This window comes from Lolium rigidum, chromosome 2 (assembly GCF_022539505.1).
Source record: "Lolium rigidum isolate FL_2022 chromosome 2, APGP_CSIRO_Lrig_0.1, whole genome shotgun sequence".
Lineage (NCBI taxonomy): Eukaryota > Viridiplantae > Streptophyta > Magnoliopsida > Poales > Poaceae > Lolium > Lolium rigidum.
The window spans coordinates 266486617-266510870 of NC_061509.1; the positions used below are offsets into that span (position 1 = coordinate 266486617).

Below are 24254 nucleotides of genomic sequence, written 5' to 3' on the forward strand. Positions count from 1 at the left end.
CTGTCGTTGGCGGGTGGTGCCTGGGAGCGCGGCGGCCGTGACGGGAGGGAGCTAGCTGTGGGTGCTGCGAGGCGCTTGGGGCGGAGGACGTCGTTAGACGATCCTCCCTCGCCGATTCCCTACGGCCACCACAGGCCGGGAGAACGCTGGGCGCCCGATCCTCCGCCTTCGGTCGACGGATAGCTGCCGCCGGCGGCCGACTCGGGGTACGAGCACACTGAAATCTCCTCTGGGTGTTCCGTCGGTTTGTACGGTAGAAAAGAACGGCTATCTCAGCTCAGCTGCCTGTGTACAAGAACACCTGCTTTCGCTGGCTTGAAATACGATGACATGCTCCATATATACTGGCTCCTCTCCGATCCATGCGTGGTCATACTATCGGTTGCACCTCCGTTGCTCAAGCGAGAGATACCTTTTATTTGCTGACGAAAAGAAATTGATCGTTCCTCGACGGCGTAACCAAGGTTTAAACTAGCGTGCTAAAATAAATAGCGGGGCATCCTCGAAATGTTATGCACAATATATTATGCTAATAGCGTATATATTCGAAATAGTGTTTTGAAAAAACACCAGATAAAGTCTAAAAATGAAGAATTTTAGTTTAAAAGTGACATACTCATACATACATCATCACATACAAAAATAGTTCCTCCAACTTTTTAGAAGCCTAACATCAATATTTCACGAGGAAACGACATTGTATAAATTATTTATTAAATTATCAGTATTACCGATATTATCTTCAGATTTAGAAGAGAAATCAACAGATTGATGTTCATCACCACAACAAATATTTCTTCTTTTCTTAACGAGAAAAACGCAAACCCTTGTATCAATAGGCTGTAAAAAATAGTGAGCTAACGCTAATATGTTTTAGCGTGATATAACATGCCATTTCACAAATAGTGTCATAGCGAGCAAAATTACTAGAATTTAGCGTGGACTGTCAAGATATGCTATATTGCGCTATTAGTGAAGGAATAGCGTGCTATTTTGAACCTTGCGCGTAACAGATACCACCATCGCTAAAGACTCCCGGGTCTACCGGCCTTCCATAGCAGTTTCTTCTTCTTCTTCCTCTTCTTCCTCCTCTTCTCCCTCCTCTTCTTCTTCTCTCCCGTTGTTTGTATTTGTACAGCTGACGTTTGTTGTTGTTGTGTTCGTCAGCGAGAGTGGGTTTTGGCCCTTTTTTTTGCGAATGATTTCCCTCAATTATCTAGCAACAAACTTCTTCTTAGTCAATAAAGAAAGTTTTTGCCTTGTGTTTCATAAAACAAAAACGGAATAGATGCCAAAAATTATTGGTTCCTGGCTTCCTGCTAGCCTACATCTTTTTTGTTACCGAGGTGGTGACTGTACGGTTTCTGGTCTCCAATCACCCTTTTAAGGAAGCTGGCACCTTGGCCCTTGCTCCGTCAGCATGTTCTCGAGCTGTGACTATGCGTAAACATGAAGGCATGCAAAGACAAATGTCATTCACGTGGCAACTGTCCGTGCGACTCTGCTTAATTTAAGAAGAATCCACACGTACAGTGGACGCATCGCTTCTCACGGGGCTCTAGGACAGGACAAACAACCATGCAGACTTTGAGGCAAATTCACGGTACGGAAGAGCGGAGACAAAACGCAGAGTTCCAGTTCAGATTTTCTTTGAAGAATGCCGCAAACGTACGTACAGCCAGCGATCGAACAGCTAGCTCACACCGGGAGTGTCTTATCAGGCTCTCAGTAGCGGTAGCTGCTCACTCGAGCTGTGAGCGTGTGGCATCACTGACTGAAGTAGCAGTAGCAGTGCCCAGCCCAGTGTTCTCTACCCCGTCCACACGGCTAGCTCGATGTGTCGCAGGACGGCCACCGTCTGCAGCTTGCTCGTCGTTGCCGCCGTCCTCCTGATCCTGCCCCTGCTCGGCTCCTGCGCCGGCGTCTCCGCGCATCGCCTGTCGCGTCATGCTCCAGGTATATATGCAACGAATCCCATCTTGTTGTTGTCTGTATAAGAGATCCCTGTCTACAAATTAAATGGGAATGGATTTGATTGCAGTGATGCTGCTAGGCGGCGACACGGGAGCTTCTGCTTGGCAGCGCGGCGGCCGGAGCCGGGTGCGTGAAGGTAGGGAGCTACCTGCGAGGCGCTTGGGGAAGAGGGCGCCGGTGGTGAAGCCTCCGTCGCCGAAACCCCAGGGCATGACGGGGATGGTGATGCCTCTGCCGCCGCCGCCTTCGTCGGAGTAGACGATTGCGAACTGCGATGGTGGGCTGGTGCCTGGTGGCTTCGATCGATGGATGAATCGATGTCCTGAATCCTCATCTCTTCGGGGTTGTCGGATGCGTGGACTGGTGCCTCGCTGAATCCTGAATCGACTTTCTTTGAAGAATGCCGTAACACTTTTGCTTGTGCAAAATAAGTTGCCATATGCTCCTCCATACAGGTCCATCCGTGCATGTGCATGGTCACTATTGCTCCTTGCTCGTGCCATCGTGCGAGGGTTAGAGCATCTCCAGTCGCGTCCCCCAAACGATGTCCGTACAAAGCGCCGGATTAGTCGTTTGGGGGACGTCCGGACAAAATTTTCGTTTGGAGAAGGTCCCTTTTCTAGCCACGTCCCCCAAACGCGACCTCCAAACAAAAAGTAAGTGTAAAAGTCGTGTCCGGCGTCCCCGGTAGAGACTCTATACACGAGGGGATGGGCTAGGGACGCCGGACAACATTTGGAGCACGTCCGGACCGAAGCGGCCTTTGGGGCACGCGACTGGGACGTTTTTTTGGCCGGCATCCCCCAAATCTCTTTGGGGGACGCTTTGGGGGACGCGACTGGAGATGCTCTTAGGATGCGATCATCGACTCAGCCAATGAATTCATTTCATAAAAAAAAGTTGGAATTCACTGATGAAAGAAATCGATCTCCACCTGGATTTTTTTTCATTTATCAGCAGGCCCCAAATGTGCAAATACAAAATAAATTCCACATCCGGGTGATTGCAAGAAGAAAAATCACATTCATCGGCTTAAGCATATGGATATGTGACCGAGCACAAGGCTAAGTAGGAGATTGTTCTAAATCAGTTTCAATCGGTCATTGGAAGGGATGAGCCTAGAAGGCATGATTTTTATTGGGATGGGCTACATTTTGAGGATCCAAACTTGAAAACTCAGGCCCCTTCTTCGAGGAAGTTAAAAATGTCATTACCCAAATGCCCAGTGATAAAGCACCGGGACTGAATGGTTTCACCACAGCCTTCTTCAAAATGTGTTGGAACACAACTAAAGTGGATGCTATAAACCTTGTATAATTATTTGGGAGTCTACATATGAAAAGTTTCTCTCTTGTTCTCTTCTTGTTCCATCTTCCATGGTGTAGAGTTAGTCTTGGGATTCTATAGTTGCTAAGGCGATCGAAGCACGGATTTAAGTGGGGGTGGATGCGGTTGATGTTTTATACGGCCAATCTCCCATAATCCTCTTATGTTCTCCCAGTTTATATATATTTTTCTTGCCTTTGTGTATTGCCATGACTCTTTATATTTTCTCTTAATACCCTAATACTCTCTTCCTAGATCCTTCTTTTTAGCTTCAATTCACATGATGTAGCCGCCGCCTCTCACCATCCTCAAGAAAGACATCGAAAAACAAGTTAAACAAAGAAAACATGAACCTCCAGCTAGTGAAGGGCCGTGGTCTGCCACACCTCCAACACCCCAACGCTAGCAAAGGCGGAGAGGACCGCCGGCTACTAGAGAAACCCTATATGGGTTTTAGCCGCCGCCTCCCAATCGATTTCTCCTGTCTCAAAAGGTGTGACTAACTTAGTTCTTAGTACAACTAGTTAAATGCCCGTGCGCTGCCACGGCCTTTTAAATTCCTTTTGTCATAAAAAAATATCATAAAAAATGCATGCAATAAATATAAACATAACAGTACTATCATACATGTGTCATGGATCAACAAAGACATATTTATATATAGACATCTGTTCAAGGATAATTTCAGTCATGATCCTTCATCTATTATGAAGAGAAAAAAATAAGACAGTTTAGTCTATGATGGGAGCCAATTGCCACGACGACAAAACGTTCAAACATTGTACAGATCGTCAGCACCAAATTAACAAGCCTGAATGTCCTCAACTTGCAGACAAAAACTCAACTTGGAAAGATCGTAATGATAAAGCTGAACATAATGGTATAAGGATTACCAGGCCTTTATAGAAGAAAATATAGACTTCCTGATTCTAACAATGGTATGCAACTGTTTGTTTCGCTAGCTTGCCATCCAGAGGTTTACAATCACCATTTAGTTGGCTACTGATCTTTATCCTGTTGGTTCTTTCCACATGTTTTCTTAACCATGAACAAACTGATATTTTTTGCACCATGATTTGTATGTCTTCTCCGCGAACATGAAAATATAGCGTGAAAATCTCGTACTCAGCTCTGAGGCCGATGATGATAAAGATGCTTCTCGAGCGTCATAGGGGAAGTTAGATTTCTTCTTCTTTTGGCCTGGTCCATACAAACCTATAGTACATGAGATATTGTCTCCTTGCACATTTCCCATTGTCGATATGTTGCCGGGATGTCCCTGCCCAAGATTTCAAGGTTAGCTTGAGAAATATCTGAAATAAAATAGAGGCCAACTAATCATGTCTAAAATAATGGCTTTAACGATCGAGACGAGACAAAAAATCGAATTATGTTATACAAAAATGGAAGACTTCAAACCTTTAGTCTGTTTTATTTACTCGAGACAAAAATAGCCACGTGGCTCCTCACATGAAGTAGCTCGCTTCAAATTGAGCCCTTAACTCGTTTAACAATTTTTTTCTAAAAAATATAAATGAAGAGAAATTAGAAATATAAAAGGCCTTCTCCTGAAGTGACATAACTTACATGAGAAAACACACTTTATTCTATGGCACTATTTGTATCTAAGAGGTATATAGCTAAATGGAGAACGAAATTTATATGACTCTCTAAAGAGGTAGAGTAGATTCATGTTCTCTATCAGAGCCCATGCACCGCTATATATGCTCCACAAAATTAGTTGGATTGAAAAATTGCAGACTGCTAAACTAAAAGAAAAATATGAAATCTAGCTATGGCTTTTAGTTCTGTAGGACTGTGTTAATATTGAATCATAGAGATAGAGTTACCTGAAATTTTTTTCCTAAATTTCTGCTCGGTGAAAATCCTCTAGTTTGCTACGTCCTTGTCGTCCAGCTATCTATACTCCTTCGTTGCCAAAGACTCTTCCTGTATTCACATTGTTCGATATTGATTGGCCATAACTCTTGACTGTCAACCACCACTTTCCCATCATGCTCCGCTGTTCAATGCCGCCTTGCCTGCCAAAGGGAAATTGTCTGCTCCTCTATAGCCATACAGGAAAACAAATGAGAAGAGATTGAAGCAAAAAAACATGGAATGAAGTGGCAGTGGTTGAAATACCTAATATGCATCTAGTAAGAAAATGGAGGTTACCTCAAGTGATCAGAGCTAATTGAAAGATCAAACACCTGGGAGGGAATGAAGATACAATGCTCTATCAGGCTCAAAGTGATGTACCGTACGATTCAATTCATTCCTTCTATGCATTCTTGTCCACACAATTCCTTGATGCGCTCCCAAACCTCCTCCATTTGCTTGATAATGATGTTAATTTGCCAAAAAAAAGTACAACCTGACATATTTTAATGATGTTAATTCTTGTCCATCTATTCATACAAGATATATTTGCATCCGTTCCACCTGTTTCGACACCTCAGATGATCCCTAGAACCTTCTCCTTGACATTGCCGGGCTGGTACGGCCGCAGTAAGAGCCCATCCAGATTACATACAAAGATTCGTGCTTCAAAATTCCTTAATTGGAACACCAACAGTTCCACATGATTTTGTCCATAGGCTCCTCACATCTGCCAGAGGAAGTAGCAAAAATAATTACAGATGTTCCTTTCCGAATTTCGAAACCATATAAAAATTTGATGGCATTGCGCATGATATGTTTAACACATCAATGTGGATTAGTTAACCAAACTAAAAGTAAAATTGAAAATTCATTTCATATCATTTATATGTGTATATTAATGTGGATTAAGAACTGAATTTCCAAAAAGAACACTGTAAATGTCAACATGCGGGGGGCTAAGCACTGAATACTAATCCTATAATCTCCCCAACCGAAATGTATCTTACATATATCGTACAGAACGGAAAATAGTAGTTTTCCATAGAAAATAATTTGTCCATCTCCTCTAAACCATGCGTAGCATTAGCATCATACACACTTACACAGACAATTGAATCATAACTGAACCATCACATACAACCTGTCTAACTCAAGCTGTGTCCGGTTTTTGCCTTTTTGGTCATTACAATGGATCCAAGTTCATGGGAAACTGCAATTGTGAAAGCAACGGTAATCATGTGCTAAGAAATTCGGCAACTCGGCTGAACAGCACGTACCTGCAGGATGTTTGTACGACTGTACCCAAGGAGAAACACGGCATGAATGAAAGGTGTGTACCCAGCGGAGAGGCTAGCTATCTAGCGGCGAGGAGTTGTTCAACCGCGGACGGATGACGACATGTCGAGCAAGGGCGAGCTACTTCGGCGTCTGGTTCAAATGTTGATGGATACGCGACGATGTGGCGAGGATGGCGGCGTGTCGGAGGTCCTCGGCGTCGTCCTCGATATATGAGAACTACGCAAGCAGACGGGCGGGATGCATACGGTGAGGCCAGGCCGCGGTGGATGACGGTAGGCGGAGGCCGACGATGGGGCGAGGACGGCGGCGATGCGGTGTTCACGGCGGCGTGACCGAGGTGGTTCTGGATAGCGCCTTCGCGGGGGCGGCTAGGGCGTGTGGCTACTGGCTCGTCGGCGTTTGGGCGCCTAGACGTGAGTGTCGTTCGGCATCTGGGAGGCGCGAGTGTCGCTCGATGTTACGGAGTACTTATGAGGGGATTGTTTCCGAGCGAGATCAGCGGACGGCGTCCAAGCGGAATCAGGGGCCGACAGTGAATTGAATTTATTGCGGATGCGGTGGTGTTCCCGTGTTGGGCACAGAGGGAGACGAAGAACGGGATATTGTCGAGGAAAGGACGAATGGTTTTGGCAATTGAGATTTGATATGTAGCATTTTCTTTAGGCTGGACGTGGTACCATATTTGGTCTAATGGAGGATATTTTGGCAAGTAATTAGTAGATTAGAGATATTTTGGCAAGTGAAGATTGATTTGATAAGACACACGGATGGTGAGCTGAAGGAAATAAAGACAGAGCGTCAGCGCAGATCGCTTGAAATTGTTTCGAGTCTAATTTGCACCATGATAGATTGACACCATAGTTACCATAAGCGCGTGTGAATAGACAGCGTGATTGATGATAATACAATAATTGCCTCATGAGAAATTAGATCGAACGGAGCGGAGATAGGGAGAATAGATTAGAGGGTCTGGATTGTTTTAATGACGACCATCAAAGTGCGTTGAGTGTCAAACGACCAACTCCCATTTAATAGTAAAGATGGGCGTCATCGAATCTCATTTGTAATTGTAACCTTAGTTACAACTGAAAAATTATATTTACAACTCCACTTGTAGCTGAACAAAACCTCCGCCGACTTCCGAACCAGCCGCCTCGACCTTTCCTCACAAATTCGAACACCTCAGACGCTTCCAGTCGCCGCCGCCCCCTCTTCGGCTCCTCTCCGCCGCCGGCCGTCGGCGGAGGCGCTCTCCTCGCCTGCACACGTCGTCGCTTCCCCCCTTCGCGCCCATGGTCCAGCTCCAAACCCTAGCCCCGCCTCCCCTTTGCGCGCCACTCGTCTCGCTCACCTCACCCTCCATCTCCTGCAGGATTCCTCCCCTGCCGCCGCCTCCGCCCCGCCCCTGGACGACTGCCTCCGCCTCCTTCGCGGCGAGCGCGACGAGCAGAAGCTGGCGGGCCTCCTCATCGCCGCCAACGTCTGCCGCGCCGGCGACGCCGCCGCCGTCGCCGACGTCTACCGCGCCGTCGGGCCCCGCTTCCTCCGCCGACTCCTCAACACCGGTAAGGAGACGCGCGCGCGCGTGCCTTCCTGCCCGCCTCGTGCTTTGCGGCGGCGTCTCACTGGTTCCGCTTTTGCTTTGCGCGCGCGCGCTGGCTGTGCAGGGTTGGGGAAAGTGGAGGGCGGGAAGGAGGAGGAGCGGGAGGCGTACCTGCGGCTCGCCGTCACCGTGCTCGCCGGGCTCGCGCGCGTCCCGGAGGTCGCGGCCGACGAGGGGGTCGTCTCCGCCGTGCCCCTCGTCGCCGAGGTTGTTTCCAAATCGTAAGAGTTCGAGTTCTCTGTTCCTTTTTGATACTACCACTAACTAAATCCGTAAACACCAATGCAATTGAAGCGGTATCCGTCGAAACAATTTTTCAGTCTCGCAGTGCTTGCCAATCCTGACAATTTGTAACCAAGAAGAGCTTAGACAAGCTGTTTCTGTACTTTGGATACCTGCTTTGCAAATTACATTTGCTTATGACTGTGCCAAACCAACTGCAGGCCTGATCTGACAATTACTGAGGAATGTTTCGAACTTCTGTCGCTCGTTGCCATAGCCTCTGACGACGGGGCGCATAAATTTTGCGAGCCTGGAATTATCGACATGCTCTTCGGTCAAATCTCCAGCTTTCCCGAGGGTACTAAAATTTTCTGGCCATTCTCTTGTTTGCTTAATACTTTCTTCTCCATCTTCGTTCATCCTACCGAGGGTTGTTAGTAGCGAGACTTGCTCTGACGTTTTAAATTTGTGCACCTGGGCGTCTGACAGTTACTTGCATACTCTGCTCTGAAAGTGCAACCTAGGTATATTGAATAGGTGTCCAAGTTCGAAGTATTTATATAAGTTGATCTATGGATTCCGTTTAGTATTACCAATCAGCAACACATTATATTTTCCAGTTAGGTTGAATACTTATAGGGTTGCTCCATTGTTCCATTTGTAGGTTCAAGGTGCTTAGAGCTTGCCACTCATCTAATGCAGTTACTTGTTCATAAACTCAGAGCAGACAACATGAGTGTGGAGAGACTGCAAGGCATGGCGAGCATGGTATGGATGGCAGTATGGCACACTGGATTGTTTTCCCTGAAAATGTATATCCTTGATATATCAGCATTGCTAATTTGATGGTTTTATCTACGATTTCTATTGTCATTCAGGTGGCTTCTCTTGCTGTGCCTTTCAACGTTCTTCATACCGCAGTTAAATTTGAATCGCTGCACATGCTTACCACCCTTCTTTCCCAAAAAGAATCTGTAAGAGTAACCTTTTCCCCCTCCCATCTGTTTTATTAGTACCGTGGAGATTTGAGTTGAACTCCTTGTATGTATTTTTTGGAACACTAAAGCCACTTCATGGTGCTTTGAGATCAATGCCGTCCACAATCTGGGAATCTCATATCCGTGGTGGAATTATAGACGTTCTTCAAAACCGTGTTGGTACGTGCATGCTTCATATATAAAATGATGCATCAATTGTTTGCTATTATTACTGTGAAGTTATAATTCGTCATTTCGTTGGTCAAGTTGATAACATAGACTTTACATCAAGGTTTGAGAATTAGCTGCATTTATTTGTTTACCCAGGATGAAAGTGCTAATATGTGTTGCTTTGCTAAAAATATAACTTGAGACGTGCTTAGATCTATCAATAGAAGTGTAGCATTTTGTTTCTTGTGTCAGTAGGCTGTACATTTGGTTTAGCTGTAGACTGTTTGGGGCAACAGAACTGTAGTGTTTGGCAACTAAAGGGAGGTAGAAAGTACTCTGAGAAGAAATTATGTACGGTAGAAGAATGAAACATAACTAGTGTTAGTATTTCCCTTCCTTTTTGAGATGGTCACGATAGTACTAAATATTTATCTACTGTCCAGTATCCTCCGAAAAACTGCAAGCTCTTCTTTTGGCGGAGTGCATGATGTCTATACTAGGTGAGAGTTGGTTGTCAGAAGATCATAAAATCGTGGATAACAAGAATGTTATGTCCGTTGACAAGTACGCTTCACATCATCTCCTGCATCTCGTTGGATGTATCTTTTTCATTTTGTATAACTACTTGTGATTTCTGTAGATTTGTGCTGCTTGTCCTAGAATCTGCAAGAGTTGAAGTGGCTGTCCTTCTAAATGAACTTGCTTTTTCAAAGTATGAGTCATCAGAAAGTTCTCAGATAGATGGCGCCATCAGCCAGAAACAAAGAAACCTGGCTATATTGTTTTCACTGATAGAAAGAATTATCAAAATGATATCAGATGCTAGCGGTGGTGAAGGTATGGACCATTTCCTTGACTATTTTTTGTTCCATGCGCTGGAATGTTTTTGTAGAATATTTTCATTTCCCCTTTTATTTATATTTTATAACCTTCAGTGTCACCTTTTCTATCTTTGATGGAAGTTTGTCATTAGCTGATAGCAAGCTTTACACGCACTGAAAATTATAGTTACCCTGTATTCTCCTTTGAAAATTATTTTAACCGTATGCAGGTGAACCAAGTCAAACTATCCATGAAAGGACAATAATGCAGGCAATTAAAGGATTAAATGAGACAATCAGTCTAGTGTTGGACTTCCTGCAGGATGCAAAGGTACATATTGTAATCCTCTGATGATATGAATATTTAGTATTGGAAGATATCTTACAGAACGAAACATGTCAGGATCATGGGCAGAGGAAAGGTGATGATCTTTTGGCAGCTGTGAGAATAGTGGGAAGGTGTGCTACTGCTACTGCTCTTGTTATTGTCTCTTATCTCTGGAATTTGCGTGCACTTTTTGTTGTTAAAGAATTGCTCCTTGTATATATGGTAAACTAGCAGTATGTTAAGGGCCCTTTAGTCGTCCAATACTCCCATCTCTAAATACTAGTTCCTCCTCCTGCTTGTACTCAGTTCGATGTGATTGGCAATGTGAGTTACTACTTTTAACCATTACAAAAAAATCATGCACACTTTAGCCACTTTATATTTCTCTATGCACACCATTTAAATAGCTGCAAAACAACGTTACTATAGGAGTAAAGTGTTTCAAAGTCCCCTGTAATCGTCCTTGAATAGAAGTACATTTGTGTGCTACTATGTTGCAGCTATCTGGCAGAGACGCCATATGCCTGCCAAGAGAAGACTGGACGTCTACTGGAATTTATATTTTCTATCGAAGGTCAAGATGAATCAAGGTAGTTCTTAGCCATTTTGTGCTCAGCAGATGTACATCACTTAGTATCTTCCTTTGTAATGCAGTATATTGATGGTGCCAAGTAACATTCTTGCACACAGGCCCTTCTATTCCGTTCGCTTCATGCTTCCAATGCTATCCCAAATAACAACGACAGCTGATGGATGCAGAACTTTGGTGTCGTTTGGAGGCCATAAAGCAGTAAGTGGCCATGTTTGGTATAAATGAACTATATAAGAGTTGTGACTCCCTTGTCTCTCTTTCCTCGAAATAATTTAAATGCTGGTTATACTAGTTCATCAGAAAACCTAGTTTCCAGTTTGAAAATAATAATCAATTTGAATCTTCTCTGAATTTTGGGCATCATTCTGGTTTTCAAGTTTTGTAGTTTACACAAATATGTTAATGCAGACACAAATCTGTGTAATTCACAACTGACTAGTAGGCCAACCCTCCCCCATGCACACGGGCTTGCTAGCAAGAGCTAATATTCACTGTTCATACGAACTTTATTTTATCTTGTCGCAGGGATGCTTAAGTTATAGGGTGTCGTCGCAAAACTTCACTAGTTCTGTCTAGGTGCCAATCACATTTGATGCTAGGTGTACGATTTGAAGTGTTCATGGAAATAAAATGGCAGCATTTTGATTTGCCAATGCCAACTGCTAGAACAGAAATTTGGCATAATGGATGGAGTTGCCATCTGTTGTTCAGTATGGCTTTGGACGTGCAGCTGATATGGCTGTTTTTCTGCCTACAGGTTATAGACTGCCTAATTAAAATGACAGAGCAGAATGGAATGATGGTCGACAATGGCAGCATCTTTTTGGCGTGCGATACTATCATAAACATTATGTCAAATGTAAGTACATACATTGTTCGAAACAGTTTTTTGCCTACCATGAGATAATCCTAATAGCCTAATGCTACTTATGTAGAGGAAGAGTTCCCATATTCAAATGGAGCCTTGTTTCATCTGTCTCCTGCAAGCACTTATTACATGGGCTGGTATATTCTGCTCCTAATTTTTTTTACAGAAGCTGAAATAAATATATGTATGTATTGTTTGTAGCGTGGCTCTCAGTGGTAGCCATTTCTCAATGTTTGATTCTTGCAACCATTTTACTTAATTTAGTAGACAGTGACAAATCTTTTTACCAAAATTCAGCATCACTGGAGGTTAAGAAAGGGGTTCTATGTCATTTAGGTCATAAACCAGTCCTACAATCCTATCTTTAAAACATGATCAGTCATATATGGAGCAATTTTTAGCAATGCCCAGCACTGGTTTCTGAACCATGGTCATGGAAAGAATTCTATAGCTGCTTCAGTCTCTGCCTATTGTCAGTTACCTGGCAATCTCGCATACTTGTAAAGCAGGATACTATATATGGACTGTGAGTAGCCAAGGAGAGATGAATACCTAAGTTTGATGCTATTCAATATGGACGATCATTTTTTCTGTTGATTATCTTCATGTGCGGATCAGTAACTCTCTTTTTATTAAATGTGAGCTGATCTGTAACTTTTTTTTTTCTTGAACGAGATATGATCAATAACTAGGAATATGTGTGATTGCTTATAGGAACAACTGATGCTTCATCAGTCATCATGACAGCCTCCAGCTTATGCACGATGGTGATGGAGTTGACATCAGAAGAGTTCCTCTTGAGCTGCTCTGATTTCGACCCCAAGACCCTTGGAAGTTTGTCTGACCTCATTGTCAGAAGCTTGCATCAGGTAATTATGACTTCATTTCTTTAGTGACATTATTTGCTCGAAGGCTCTTCTCTACAATGGGTTTTATATCCAGCGGCATTAGCATGTGTTTCCCTTCTTTTTCTTCAATTCTGGGTGTATTTGCTTGATGATGGCTTACTGTATTGCCCTACAGGATATTCCTGACGGCGATATGGAACAGTTGAACCAAAAGCAAATAATCGTATCAGGTACGTGTAACGATCTGTTGATCTTACAAATGAAGAGGAAGGAAACATGGCTCTCATTCAGTGTGTGACCTGAAACATCATTATCTGACTTTTGCTTTTGTACTGGTTGCAGGCTACAAGCGCTGGGCTGATCGATTCCCTCGTGTTAGAAATGTTGTACATCAGCATGTTTCTGTCTGATCATCTGTCAGATCTTCTCTACATGAAAGAGTTCTTTTGTGAATGAAATCCTGATATGGGAACCTGAAGTGCTACCATCCCCTGGCATGGAAGTTTAATCTCAGACGGTCGGCCATTGACCATTTCCTTAGCTGACCTGCTGCTGATGTGCCAGGAAGTTTTAACGTCTCAAATGGCAGCTCACTGGTTCTTCTGTGTAATGCCTGTTGGCCTGACAAGAATACGTTTACTGGGGTGAGCAGGATGGTAGTGCATACATAGCCTAACCCTCCTGATCAGTTGTGGAACGACTGGCATGCCTTTTCTTATACACTACACTGGAATACATCAAGCAATATGCTGAGATGCGATACTGTCTTCATGTATTTTCTCTGCCTCTGTTCGACAGAACTCTCCTTTCATGTAACAAATTAACAGTGATATAGTACCGTATGTGCACATGTGACGTGTTGCTCCGTTCTAGCAAAGAATGCCACATTTCTGTTCGGTTCTTTTGTTTAATTTGTTCATCTCCCTATTCAGAAAATTCACATCTAATGTAGAAACCACAGCTGTATGTAGACTTCTCTTCCAGTCTCCAGTGCTCAGTGACACCTGAATGGGGACAAACCTTAAATGTCGAGCAAGCAACAGCTTTTGTGCAAGGAACCAAAATAACCTGACACCCTTTTGAAAACTAAATGCCAACACAGCTGTAAGAAAGGTGTGATGCTGGTTGGAGATCTCAATCAAAGGAGGTCTTATAAATATATAGAAACAAACACATGATAAATAGAAACAATGAGCGCCATGATATGTACTCCCTCTGTTTCATCCAGGGCTTTTTGACTAATCTGTGCAGACGTTGTTCAGAAACATCTATTGCAGGAACCACTGTAAAACCACGGTAAGTAGATTCCCTCTCCAAGTTGAATGTGTTCAACAAAAGCTGAACTGGGACACAGAACATGAAATGTTGCACAAGCAGCCAGAAGAACCTGGTATTCTTTCAAATCAAAACACCCACGCAGTTGTAAAAATAAAAGGGTGGCATGTTTGGACATCTCAACCAAAGGAAGAAGACCTTACATATGGAAACAACGCGAAGATACAAGTCGAAACGACTGTCACAATACATAGGAGTTTTGTCAAATTCCTCAAAAAGAAAAATCCCACATTACCCAAACAAGTCTAGAACATCTGAAGTCACTGGAACTAGTCGGACGGAAATCGCAGGCACATCTGTCTTCTGAATTACTTTCGACTCGTAATGTTGTGGTTTAAAACACTGCTAATATAGTAACATGAGTTTAACAGCCAAAGATTGCCTTCATGGTCGACTGGTGTCCATTGCCGTGCATGTTCATTCCTTTCAGACTGTCGTGGCTTTCAATCTGCGCAGAATAGCGAACTGTTTTGGCAGCCCCTCGCACACCCTCCTGGGAGATCTGACAGCAGCCAATAACGGTCAGTGACTCCAGCTTCTGTGAACTTACCAGCGCAGCCATTCCAGCATCAGTCACATTCTTACATTCCCGGAGTGTGAGACTACTCAAACAAGGAGCCTGGACAATGAAATTCATCCCAGCATCAGTTATAGACTCGCAATCCACGAGCTCGAGTGTCTCTAGGAACTGTGTGGATGAGATGCCCTTCATCCCCTCGTCATCAAATATGATGGCACCATTGAGCACAAGGGCACGAATCGGACAGGATTGGATGAGCGTCACAATACCCTTTTGTGTGAAGCCTATTTCAATTGGGTAAATGGGATTGATAAATGTGAAGGTGAGCTCAACAACCTGAAGCATAGGGCAGCTGAGAGCTAGCGCCTTGAGGCTGTCATCAGTCAGTGGTGTCCTAAACTCATAACCACATCGCAGAGGCATGAACCGAAGTGATATGGTATTAAGGTTGCTACACCTCTGGAATAGTGCAATCATCTCACTCTCATCTAGACCAATAACATATTCCAGGTAGAGTGTCTCCAATGCTTTGCACTTCCCTAGGAGAAAACGAAGTCCAATTTCTGGCATGGTTACAATATGAGCCAACCTAAGATCCTTCAGATTATCGCAGCAGATGTCATATCTATACGGATAGCCAACCTTGTATGCGGGATCCTGGACCGCACCCATCCAGTAGTTTCCATTAATCTCAAACTCAAACTTTTGGAGATTCACCCATCCTGGACCAAATTTTAGGAGGTCATACTGGCTGATTCCAGTGAAATCCTTTACAACAAGTTCTTCCAATGATCCATATCTCCCAAGGTACTCCAGCCACTCTACATTGTCTACTTCCGTACAGCCAACAAGGTGGAGAACAGAAAGATACCTGCAACTAACCGCCACCTGAGAAAGCCCAATAGAAGTTATTTCTGGTGCATAGTTCAGCCTGAGGGACCTCATCTTTTTGCAGTATGATGATATGTAGCCAATACCGGTGTCATCAATGTACAAGCAGTTGCTTAAAGTGAGATCAGATAGCAAGGGCAGTGAGATGATAGAACATGGAGGCCTTGGTTGTCCAGCTGGTCCCCGTGACTGGACGTCCAACCAGAGTAATTGATCTCTACTTTCCACAAATTGGGGAACCGGGAGAACAGAGATGTCAAGGCTTCTGTTGTAGGGTCAAGTCCACAGCCAACACGGATAGCATCCCTGTGCTCCGCCTCGATGGTGTAGAGCTGCTTCGACACAAGGGAAAGAGAACTACGATCAGTTGTGCTGGTGATCCTCTTGACAATCTCTGCAATCAGTAGCTCTGGGAGACCCTCCATCAAGTATCTCAAGTGCACAACTTGGGTAATTCAAAGCTCAGCAGGTGCTGGACAAAAGATTCAATGATCAGGATGCAACATATCAAAATAATCAGGTTATAGCGGTAAGAACGAATGTACAAGGAAAGATCAATGAAACATTGCACCTATTTATCTTTGTTGAATGATTTATGTGTACTTATCTTCACAATGAGCGTTAATTGATGGCAGCCTATTATTTGTATCCATATCACAAATAATATGAAATTTATGTTGGGCGTGAGGATAATCTACAAATACACCAATTAGAACTACAAGCCCACAAGATATTTTAACATGCACTGCTGAAATGAACTCATATCTGGAAGTACCTAACCAATCAGATGAAGATACTGTTCCTAGACACTACAGAAAAAACTTTACTGATTAAACCAAGATACCCTCTAGCTTTTCACAGAGATTCCAGTTTCATACATGATGGGCAATAATCGATAGAGTTTCGCGGAACCATGGAGCGGTGGCTCTACTCATTCTTGCCATCGGATTTCTCTTTGAGATCAATGCAGGAATTTTAGTTAGGCTATCTCTCCTAATCGCTTGTAAAGGAACTTCCGAGCTTGTGCACTGTACAATGTTCAATGCACAGTTACAAAGTCTGTGCCACATGCCAAATGCAAGGGCAGAACTAAAAAAATTCATAGAGACAAATAGAAACCAAAGATGAGTATTTAAATCACAAAGCATTAATCTGCATTCAGCAGCCTTAGTACTAGTTATTTTCAGCACCACTGGATTTTAGCTTGTTCACCTCAGATTTGCTCACGGTTGCAAGTAAGTGCCCGTAAATACATTTTATAATAGAGCTTTATTGCGAAATATTCAACCTTTAAATCGTGGTTGAAACAAAAAAACAGTATTTTGGTGATTGCCTGGTTGAATAAAATAGTGTTGGAACCCCTGAGGAGGCAGATCAATGAACAATACCATAATGGTTTGCCAACATTCCTTCATTCTAAGGTGCAACTGCATCCATTTTTGCTTGTTCTGTACACTAGAATACTAGATGACTAGAAGCTACAAGAGATTGTCTGACAAGTCTACATAAAAAAAAATTCTACAACATACTACTGGGCTTTTTGTCGGAGCATCGATCATCTTCACAAATACTATTGGTTCAGTAATTCGAAAAAGGTGTAAGGTGTGCTGCAACCCCTAGTAATTCGAATCCCACGGTGTTCAGGGATGGAGCCACCGCTCCGTGGAGCTAGAAACTTGCTCCCATGGGCTAATTCCATTAACAGAACAAAGTGGAACAATCAAGTAGATCTAGACAGTACAGCAGAACGGAATGCAAGTGGAAGAATCGGCATCGTATCGGCTGGCTCAACCAAATCCTTACCTTAGAGGAAGTGGCGACCAAGGAAAGAGGCGTATCCGTTTGGCGAGGCCGGCCGGGAGGGAAGAAATGGACGGAGACGGCGGCGACCAAGGGTTGGATTCGGCAGAGAAACCTCCGCGGCGAGGTCAGACGGAAAAGCAAAAACCCTCGTCTTGCTTCTCGTCGTGTCTCGGTGGACAAGACAGAGTTTGGGCTAAGATGGGCCGTGTTCAGTATTTGGGCTTCCGTTTCTTGTTTGATACCGGGCCGCATTATTTTAATTTCTTGGGAAATATACCGCTCGCTGTACCCCCACCCCCAATCGCCCGGCTCGTCCCACAGGAGACAGAGCCGCTCCTTGTCTCCGGCGATCGCCGGCGATGGCCCGCTCCGACCTGCACCTGCATTGCGCCTGGCCTCCCGCTTTTAAGGTGTTTTTTGTGTGTGTGGAAAACCGCAAAGAGCGGCTGAGCGGGGCTGGGTCGGCTATATCAGCTGCCTTCGAGCACCATCCACTCGCGTCGAGCAACTGCTTCCGATCGAGGCGAACAACGCTCGAGGAATTCTCTCGAACCAAAATGGTGCGATACTCTGATATCAGCGTGTGGATCTACGATTACGCACGGCGGCGGACAGCGACCAGCTAGTCGCCTGCATGGATCGGGTGCGCACCAGGTGTTCGGCAAATCGCGCAAGTGGGATGGAGATTGCGTTGCTGGTGGAAGCCGCCCCACCTGATTCAATGTATGTTTCCTCTCGATCAGTGATCACTATCATCAAAATTCTTGTCACTTCAGACCGTACCCTTAGGATTACACAGTACTTCAAATTCAAACTGTAACTAGTGACATATTTTTCAGCAGTATTAAAATGCTAATGCACTTCCCATTCAAAGTTCTTATGAGAGACACTGAGACAGAGTGCTTTTTTTTTTTTTTTTGGGAATAGACAGAGAGTGCATATAGGATCAAGAAACTGTATAAGAGTCACCTACCATATTCATAGGATTAAGATACATACGAACACCAGCCAGTTAGTCGACAGACAATGTCTGCATGCTCCTACTGGGATGCACGTTAATCTGATTATATCAACTACACTAGAAATCTGAGAAGAGGTGGAGCTAGCTAGAGCCTAGATCAGGGTAGAGATTGGACAGAGCCAAGCTGATTAGAGATCTAGAGACAGGTAATGACAGATAGACGATCCATTGCCCTGAATCTTGGACAATGTTGTGGACTGTCCTGACATTACAAGAGCTACAACTACAGAAGACAATGAGGTTGAATCACACTGGAGGTTGGCTGCCCTGCTTCTTCCTACGGTCGAACAAGAATGACAGCGTCAAATGGATTGCAAAGTAGCCCAGCACAGCGAAGATGAGACCGACGACATACACAGACGTCTTCTACCCCCTGTTGGAGCCGGCTGCATAGGAGACTAGGAGAGCCACCAAATCAATTATGGTTGTCCTGTTCATCACCCTCTGCGACCACCCTTCTTCCTTCTTGTTTGGCAGCCACTGCGGTAGCAGCATGATGATGACAACGATGGAAACCATGAAGGAAACGGAGTTGCTGTAGAAGAAGACAAGGTACCGAGGCCTCCTGTTGGCGTGCATCACCGGGTTGCCCGCCTCGTACCCGTTGCCGCTGCTCTGCCATGCTCCGCCAGGCGGTTCCAGGCCAGCCTGGTAGCCTACACTGGCCACCAAGATTCCTAGAAGCATCAGATACTTGCGCCTCATGTGTTTTTTCCTTTCTTTTTCACCCTCTTTCCTTTCATATGCCTCCTCCTTCTTTTGTTCATCTTGTTCTATGGATGGCACAACTGCCTCCTTCCTTTCATCTGCCTCCTTCTTCTTTTGTTCTTCATCTTGTTCTATGGATGGCACAGGTGCCTCCTTCCTTTCATCTGCCTCCTTCTTTTGGTCTTCATCTTGTTTTATGGGTGGCACATCTGCCGAGTTGTCATTTCCATTGATCTCCTTCATCAAAAATACTAGTAGAAGCAGCCTGGCTGCAACAAAGAGGACCACGGCCACCAACACGAAGATGTAGATGGATGTCTTGAGGTGTTGCGTGCTTCCGGCGGCGTAGGCCCCCATCAAACAAAACAAGCCCACCGCCGTACAAACAAAACAAGCCCACCGCCGTACAAACAGACAGTGCGTTGCTTCGTATGGCTGGCCTGTACAGGTTGGGGTTCACCAGGAGGAGGATGAGGGAAATGGACAACATGAAGCTCACCGAGTTGCAATAAAAGAAGGCATTGTAGCAGCACGGGTAGTTGTACAGGAGGACTGGGTCGCCAGCATGGACCGCCTTCTTTCGTGTAACAATGATAATATATTACTATGTACATTCAGTGCTAAAAAATGCTGCATTGTTTCATATGTGCACATGTGTTGTGCTTACCAGTTCTAATAAATAACACATCAGTTTTGTCCAAGATATTTTGTTTAATTTGTGCCACGACTTTGTTAAAAAATTCCCTATTTAAATAACAGTAAGAAAATTCCCTCTCCAACTTTAATGTGTTCAACACCTGAATTGGGATGCAGAAGAACATGAAAATGTCACACAAGCAGCCAAAAGAACCTGATATTCTTTCACAATACGAACACCCAGGGATGTATAAAAATAAATAAAAGCATGTCATGTTTGGAGATCTCAATCAAAGGAAGGACCTTATAAAAGGAAACGATGCAAATATATTACAGATTCAAAAGACTGTCACGGTACGGAAGAGCTCTCTCAAATTCCTCAAAGAGAAACCGCATTACCCAAACAAGTCTAGAACATCTGAAGCCATAGGAACCGGCTGGAAGGAAATGGCAGGTGCATCTGTCCTCCGGATAGTATAAACATAAACTAACAGCCATAGATCGAATTCATGGCCGACCAACGTCTATTTGCATGCAAAATGATGTTCATTGCTTTTAGACTGTCGTGGCTTTCAATCTCCTTGGAGTATTTAACTGTTTTGGCAGCCCATTGCACATCCTCCTGAGAGATCTGACGGCAGCCAATAATGGTCAGTGACTCCAGCTTCTGTGCTCTTACTAGCGCAGCCATTCCAACATCAGTCACTTTGTCACATTTCCGGAGTGTGAGGCTACTCAAACAAGGAGCCTGGACAATGAAATTCATCCCAGCATCCATTATAGACTGGCAGTCCACAAGTTCTAATGTCTCCAGAAACTGCGAGGATGAGAGGCCCTTCATTCCCTCATCGTTCAAAATGCTGGCACCATTTAGAACAAGAGAGCGGATTGGACAAGACTGCATGAGCTTCACGATACCCTCTTGTGTGAAACCTATTTCTGTTGGCCAATCATCATCGCAAAACGTGAAGGTGAGTTCAACAACCTGAAGCATTGGGCAGCTGAGAGCTAGCACCGTGAGGCTGTCATCGGTCAATGCCGTCCTAAACTGAATACCACATCGCAGAGGCATGAGCCGAAGTGAGATAGTTTTAAGGTTGCTACACCTCTTGAACAGTGCAATCATCTCACTCTCATCTAGACCAATAACATACTCTAGGTAAAGTATCTCCAGTGCTTTGCACCTCCCCAGGAGGAAACGAAGTCCAATTTCTTGATCAGTTACAATATGAGACAGCCTAAGATCCTTCAGATTCTCACAGCAGATGTCATAGCTATATGGGTAGCCAGTCACATATGCGGGATCATAGGGCCGACTCGACCAATATTTTCCATTAATTTCAAACTCAAACTTTTTGAGCTTTGCCCATCCTGGGCCAAACTTTAGGAGGTCATACTGGCTGATTCCTTTGCAATCCTTCACCACTAGTTCTTCCAATGATCCATGTTTACCGAGGTACATCAGCCACTCCACACTGTCTATTGCCTTACAGTCAACAAGGTGAAGAACAGAAAGATACCTACAACGAATCGCCACCAGGGAAAGCCCAACAGAAGTTATTTCTGGTGCATAGTTCAGCCTGAGGGACCTCAACGTTTTGCAGTGTGATATGTAACCAAGACCAGTGTCATTAATGTATGAGCAAAAGCTTAAAGTGAGATCAGATAGCCAGGGGCAGTGAGATGATAGAACATGGAGGCCTTGGTTGTTCAACTGGTCCCCCTGACTGTACGTCCAACTAGAGTAATTGATCACCACTTTCGCCAAATTGGGGAACCGGGAGAATAGCGATGCCAAGGCTTCTGTTGTAGGGTTGAGTCTACAGCCCACATGGATAGCATTTCTATGCTCCGCATCAACGCTGTAGAGCTGCTTTGAAACAAGTGAAAGAGAATTAAGATCACTTGTGCTTGTAATCCTCTTGATGATCTCTGCAAGCAGTGGCTCCGGGAGACCCTCCATCGAGTACAGCTGCAGCAGAACTTCAGCAATCTAAAGACTCAGCAGGGCCTGGACTAAGTCATTTATGATCAGAATGGAGCATATCAAAATAACCAAATAACAAACTGTAAGAACTAATGTTGAAGGAAGCATCTATGAAACAATGAATTTTTTTATGTTTTTTGAAAGGTTTGTATGCTTCTTCACAATGAATGTTAATTAACTGTAGCCTACCATTTGTACCAAATCATGGAGCAAAAAAAATGTTATAAGCAAAATCAAATTAAACTACCGCCCTAATTATATGAAATTTCTGTTGGGTGGGGCAATAATCTACAAATACACCAACTAGAACTACAAGCCCACAAGATAATTAAACATTCACTGCTGAACCAAACTCGTATCTAGAAGTACCTAACCAATCAGATAAAGATACTGTTCCTAGACACTACAGAATAGACTTTGCTGATTAAACCAAGCTACCCTCTAGCTTTTCACACAGATTCCGGTTTCACACATGATGGGAAATCGATACAGTTTCGCGGAACCATGGAGCGGTGGCTCTACCTGTTCTTGCCATCGGATTCTCTTTGAGATCAATGCCAGGAATTTTAGTTAAGCTATCTCTCCTAATCGCTTGTACAGGAACTTCCAAGCTTGGCACTGTACAGTTACAAAGTCTCTGCCACATGCCAAATGCAAGGGCAGGACTAAACAAAAATCCATAAAGACGCAGACACACCAAAGATGAGTATTTAAATCACAAAGTATTAATCTTACTACTAATTTTGAGCTCCACTGGATTTTAGCTTGTCACCACACTACCACAGATATGCTCACGGTTGCAAATACGTGCCTGAAAATACGTTTTATAATATAGAGCTTTAGGGTGTGTTTGGTTTGGTTCCCCAACTTGCCCCGCCAAAAAATTGGTTGCCCATAGAGTTGTGGTTATTGTTTGGTTTGTATCCAAAATTTTGGCTGCCAATGCATGCCCATCTCTCTCCCTCACAGATTCTTGCCAAAAAGTTGGCAAAACGTGGGCCAAGGATTCCTTGACCAAAAATTTGGCAGCCAACTCTTGCCAAATATTTGGTAGGGCTAATGTGGGCATCAACCAAACACACCCTTAATGCGACATATTCAGCCTTTAGATCGTGGTTAAAACAAAAAAACAGTATTTTGGTGATTGCCTAGTTGGATAAAATCGTGTTGGAACCCCTGAGGAGGCAGATCAATAAACAATACCATAACAGTTCACCACCATTCCTTCAATCTACCGGTGTAATAGCAACCATTTCTGTTCTGTACACTAAATGACTAAAAGTTACAAGAGATTTTCGGACAAGTCTACATAAAAGAAGCTACAATATACTGCTCGGCTTTTTGTCGGAGCATTGGTCATCCTCACAAATAGGAAGTATGTGTTCAGAGATTCAAAAAAGGTGCACCCTTGGCCTAGTACCACCCCTGGCAATTTACAGTTTCCCTACACATCTTTGGGGTTCTAGTGTTTGAATCCAACAATGTTCTGGGTTGTAGCCACAGCTCCGTGGATCTAGAAACTTGCTCCCATGGGATAATTCCATTAGCAGAACAAAGCGCAACAATCAAGTCGATCTAGAGAGTACAGCAGAACGGAATCTAAGAGGAACAAACGACATCGTCTCGGCTGGCTCAACCAAGGTCGCTCGAGGAGGGAAAGGAATGGACCCGACTCCTTACCTCGGAGGAAGCGGCGACCAAGGAAAGCGGCGCCGCCGTCCGGGAGGGAAGAAATGGGCGGAGACGGCGGAGACAAGGGTTGGATTGGGCGGAGAAACCTCCGCGGCAAGGTGACGGCAAAGCAAAACCCTCGTCTCGCGGCGTCTCGATGGACAAGCCGGAGTTTGGGCTAATATGGGCCGTATTCTGCTTAGGCCGATGTTATTTTATTTTCATTTCTGAGAAATATACCGCTCGTCCCACACGAGGCAGAGCCGCTCCTTGTCTCCGGTGATCGCCGGCGATGGCCCGCTCCGACCTACACCTGGGAAGCGCTGCGCTGCGCCTGCCCTTCAGCATTTCCGGTTTCCCTCGTGTCGCAAGTAGCGGCTGAGCGGGGCTGGCTCGGCTATGCCATCTGCATTCGCGCACCATCCACTCGCGATGAGCAACTGCTTCCGATCTAGGCGACCCACGCTCGAAGAATTCTCTCCAACCAAAATGCTGCGTGACTCTGGTACCAGCGTCCGGATCTACGGTGGCGGACGACGGACAGAGGCCGGCTCAGTCGCTTGCAGGGATCGGGTGCGCTGCAGGTGTTCGGCGAATTGCCCAAGCAAGATCATGTTGCTCATGGTATTCTTCTCCCCTGATTCAGTGTATGTTTCCTCGATCAGTGATCACTATTCATCAAAATTATTGTCACTTCAAACTGTACTCTTAGGATTACATAGTGTGGAATAAGCCGCCTTAGGATTTTACACAGCACTGCAAATTCACC

General features: G+C 44.5%; 2 protein-coding genes and 1 pseudogene across 2 annotated transcripts; 1 reads left to right on the top strand and 2 right to left on the bottom strand.

Moving 5' to 3' along the window:
• Window positions 1–1835: 1835 nt before the first annotated feature.
• LOC124690882 lies at window positions 1836–13763 on the top strand. Its single transcript, XM_047224209.1, has 18 exons — window positions 1836–1956; window positions 2042–2196; window positions 7601–8307; window positions 8530–8666; window positions 8973–9076; window positions 9187–9282; window positions 9375–9465; window positions 9900–10020; window positions 10097–10293; window positions 10508–10608; window positions 10681–10736; window positions 11106–11195; window positions 11296–11395; window positions 11955–12056; window positions 12133–12202; window positions 12780–12934; window positions 13089–13143; window positions 13256–13763. Exons 1-18 carry the CDS (start codon window positions 1836–1838, stop codon window positions 13321–13323), a joined length of 2526 nt encoding a protein of 841 aa, XP_047080165.1. The 3' UTR covers window positions 13324–13763.
• Window positions 13764–14532: 769 nt separating this feature from the next.
• Window positions 14533–16084, bottom strand: LOC124693391 (annotated as a pseudogene).
• Window positions 16085–20314: 4230 nt separating this feature from the next.
• Window positions 20315–21830, bottom strand: LOC124690883 (F-box/LRR-repeat protein 14-like). Its single transcript, XM_047224210.1, has one exon. It carries the CDS (start codon window positions 21788–21790, stop codon window positions 20315–20317), a length of 1476 nt encoding a protein of 491 aa, XP_047080166.1. The 5' UTR covers window positions 21791–21830.
• Window positions 21831–24254: the final 2424 nt, after the last annotated feature.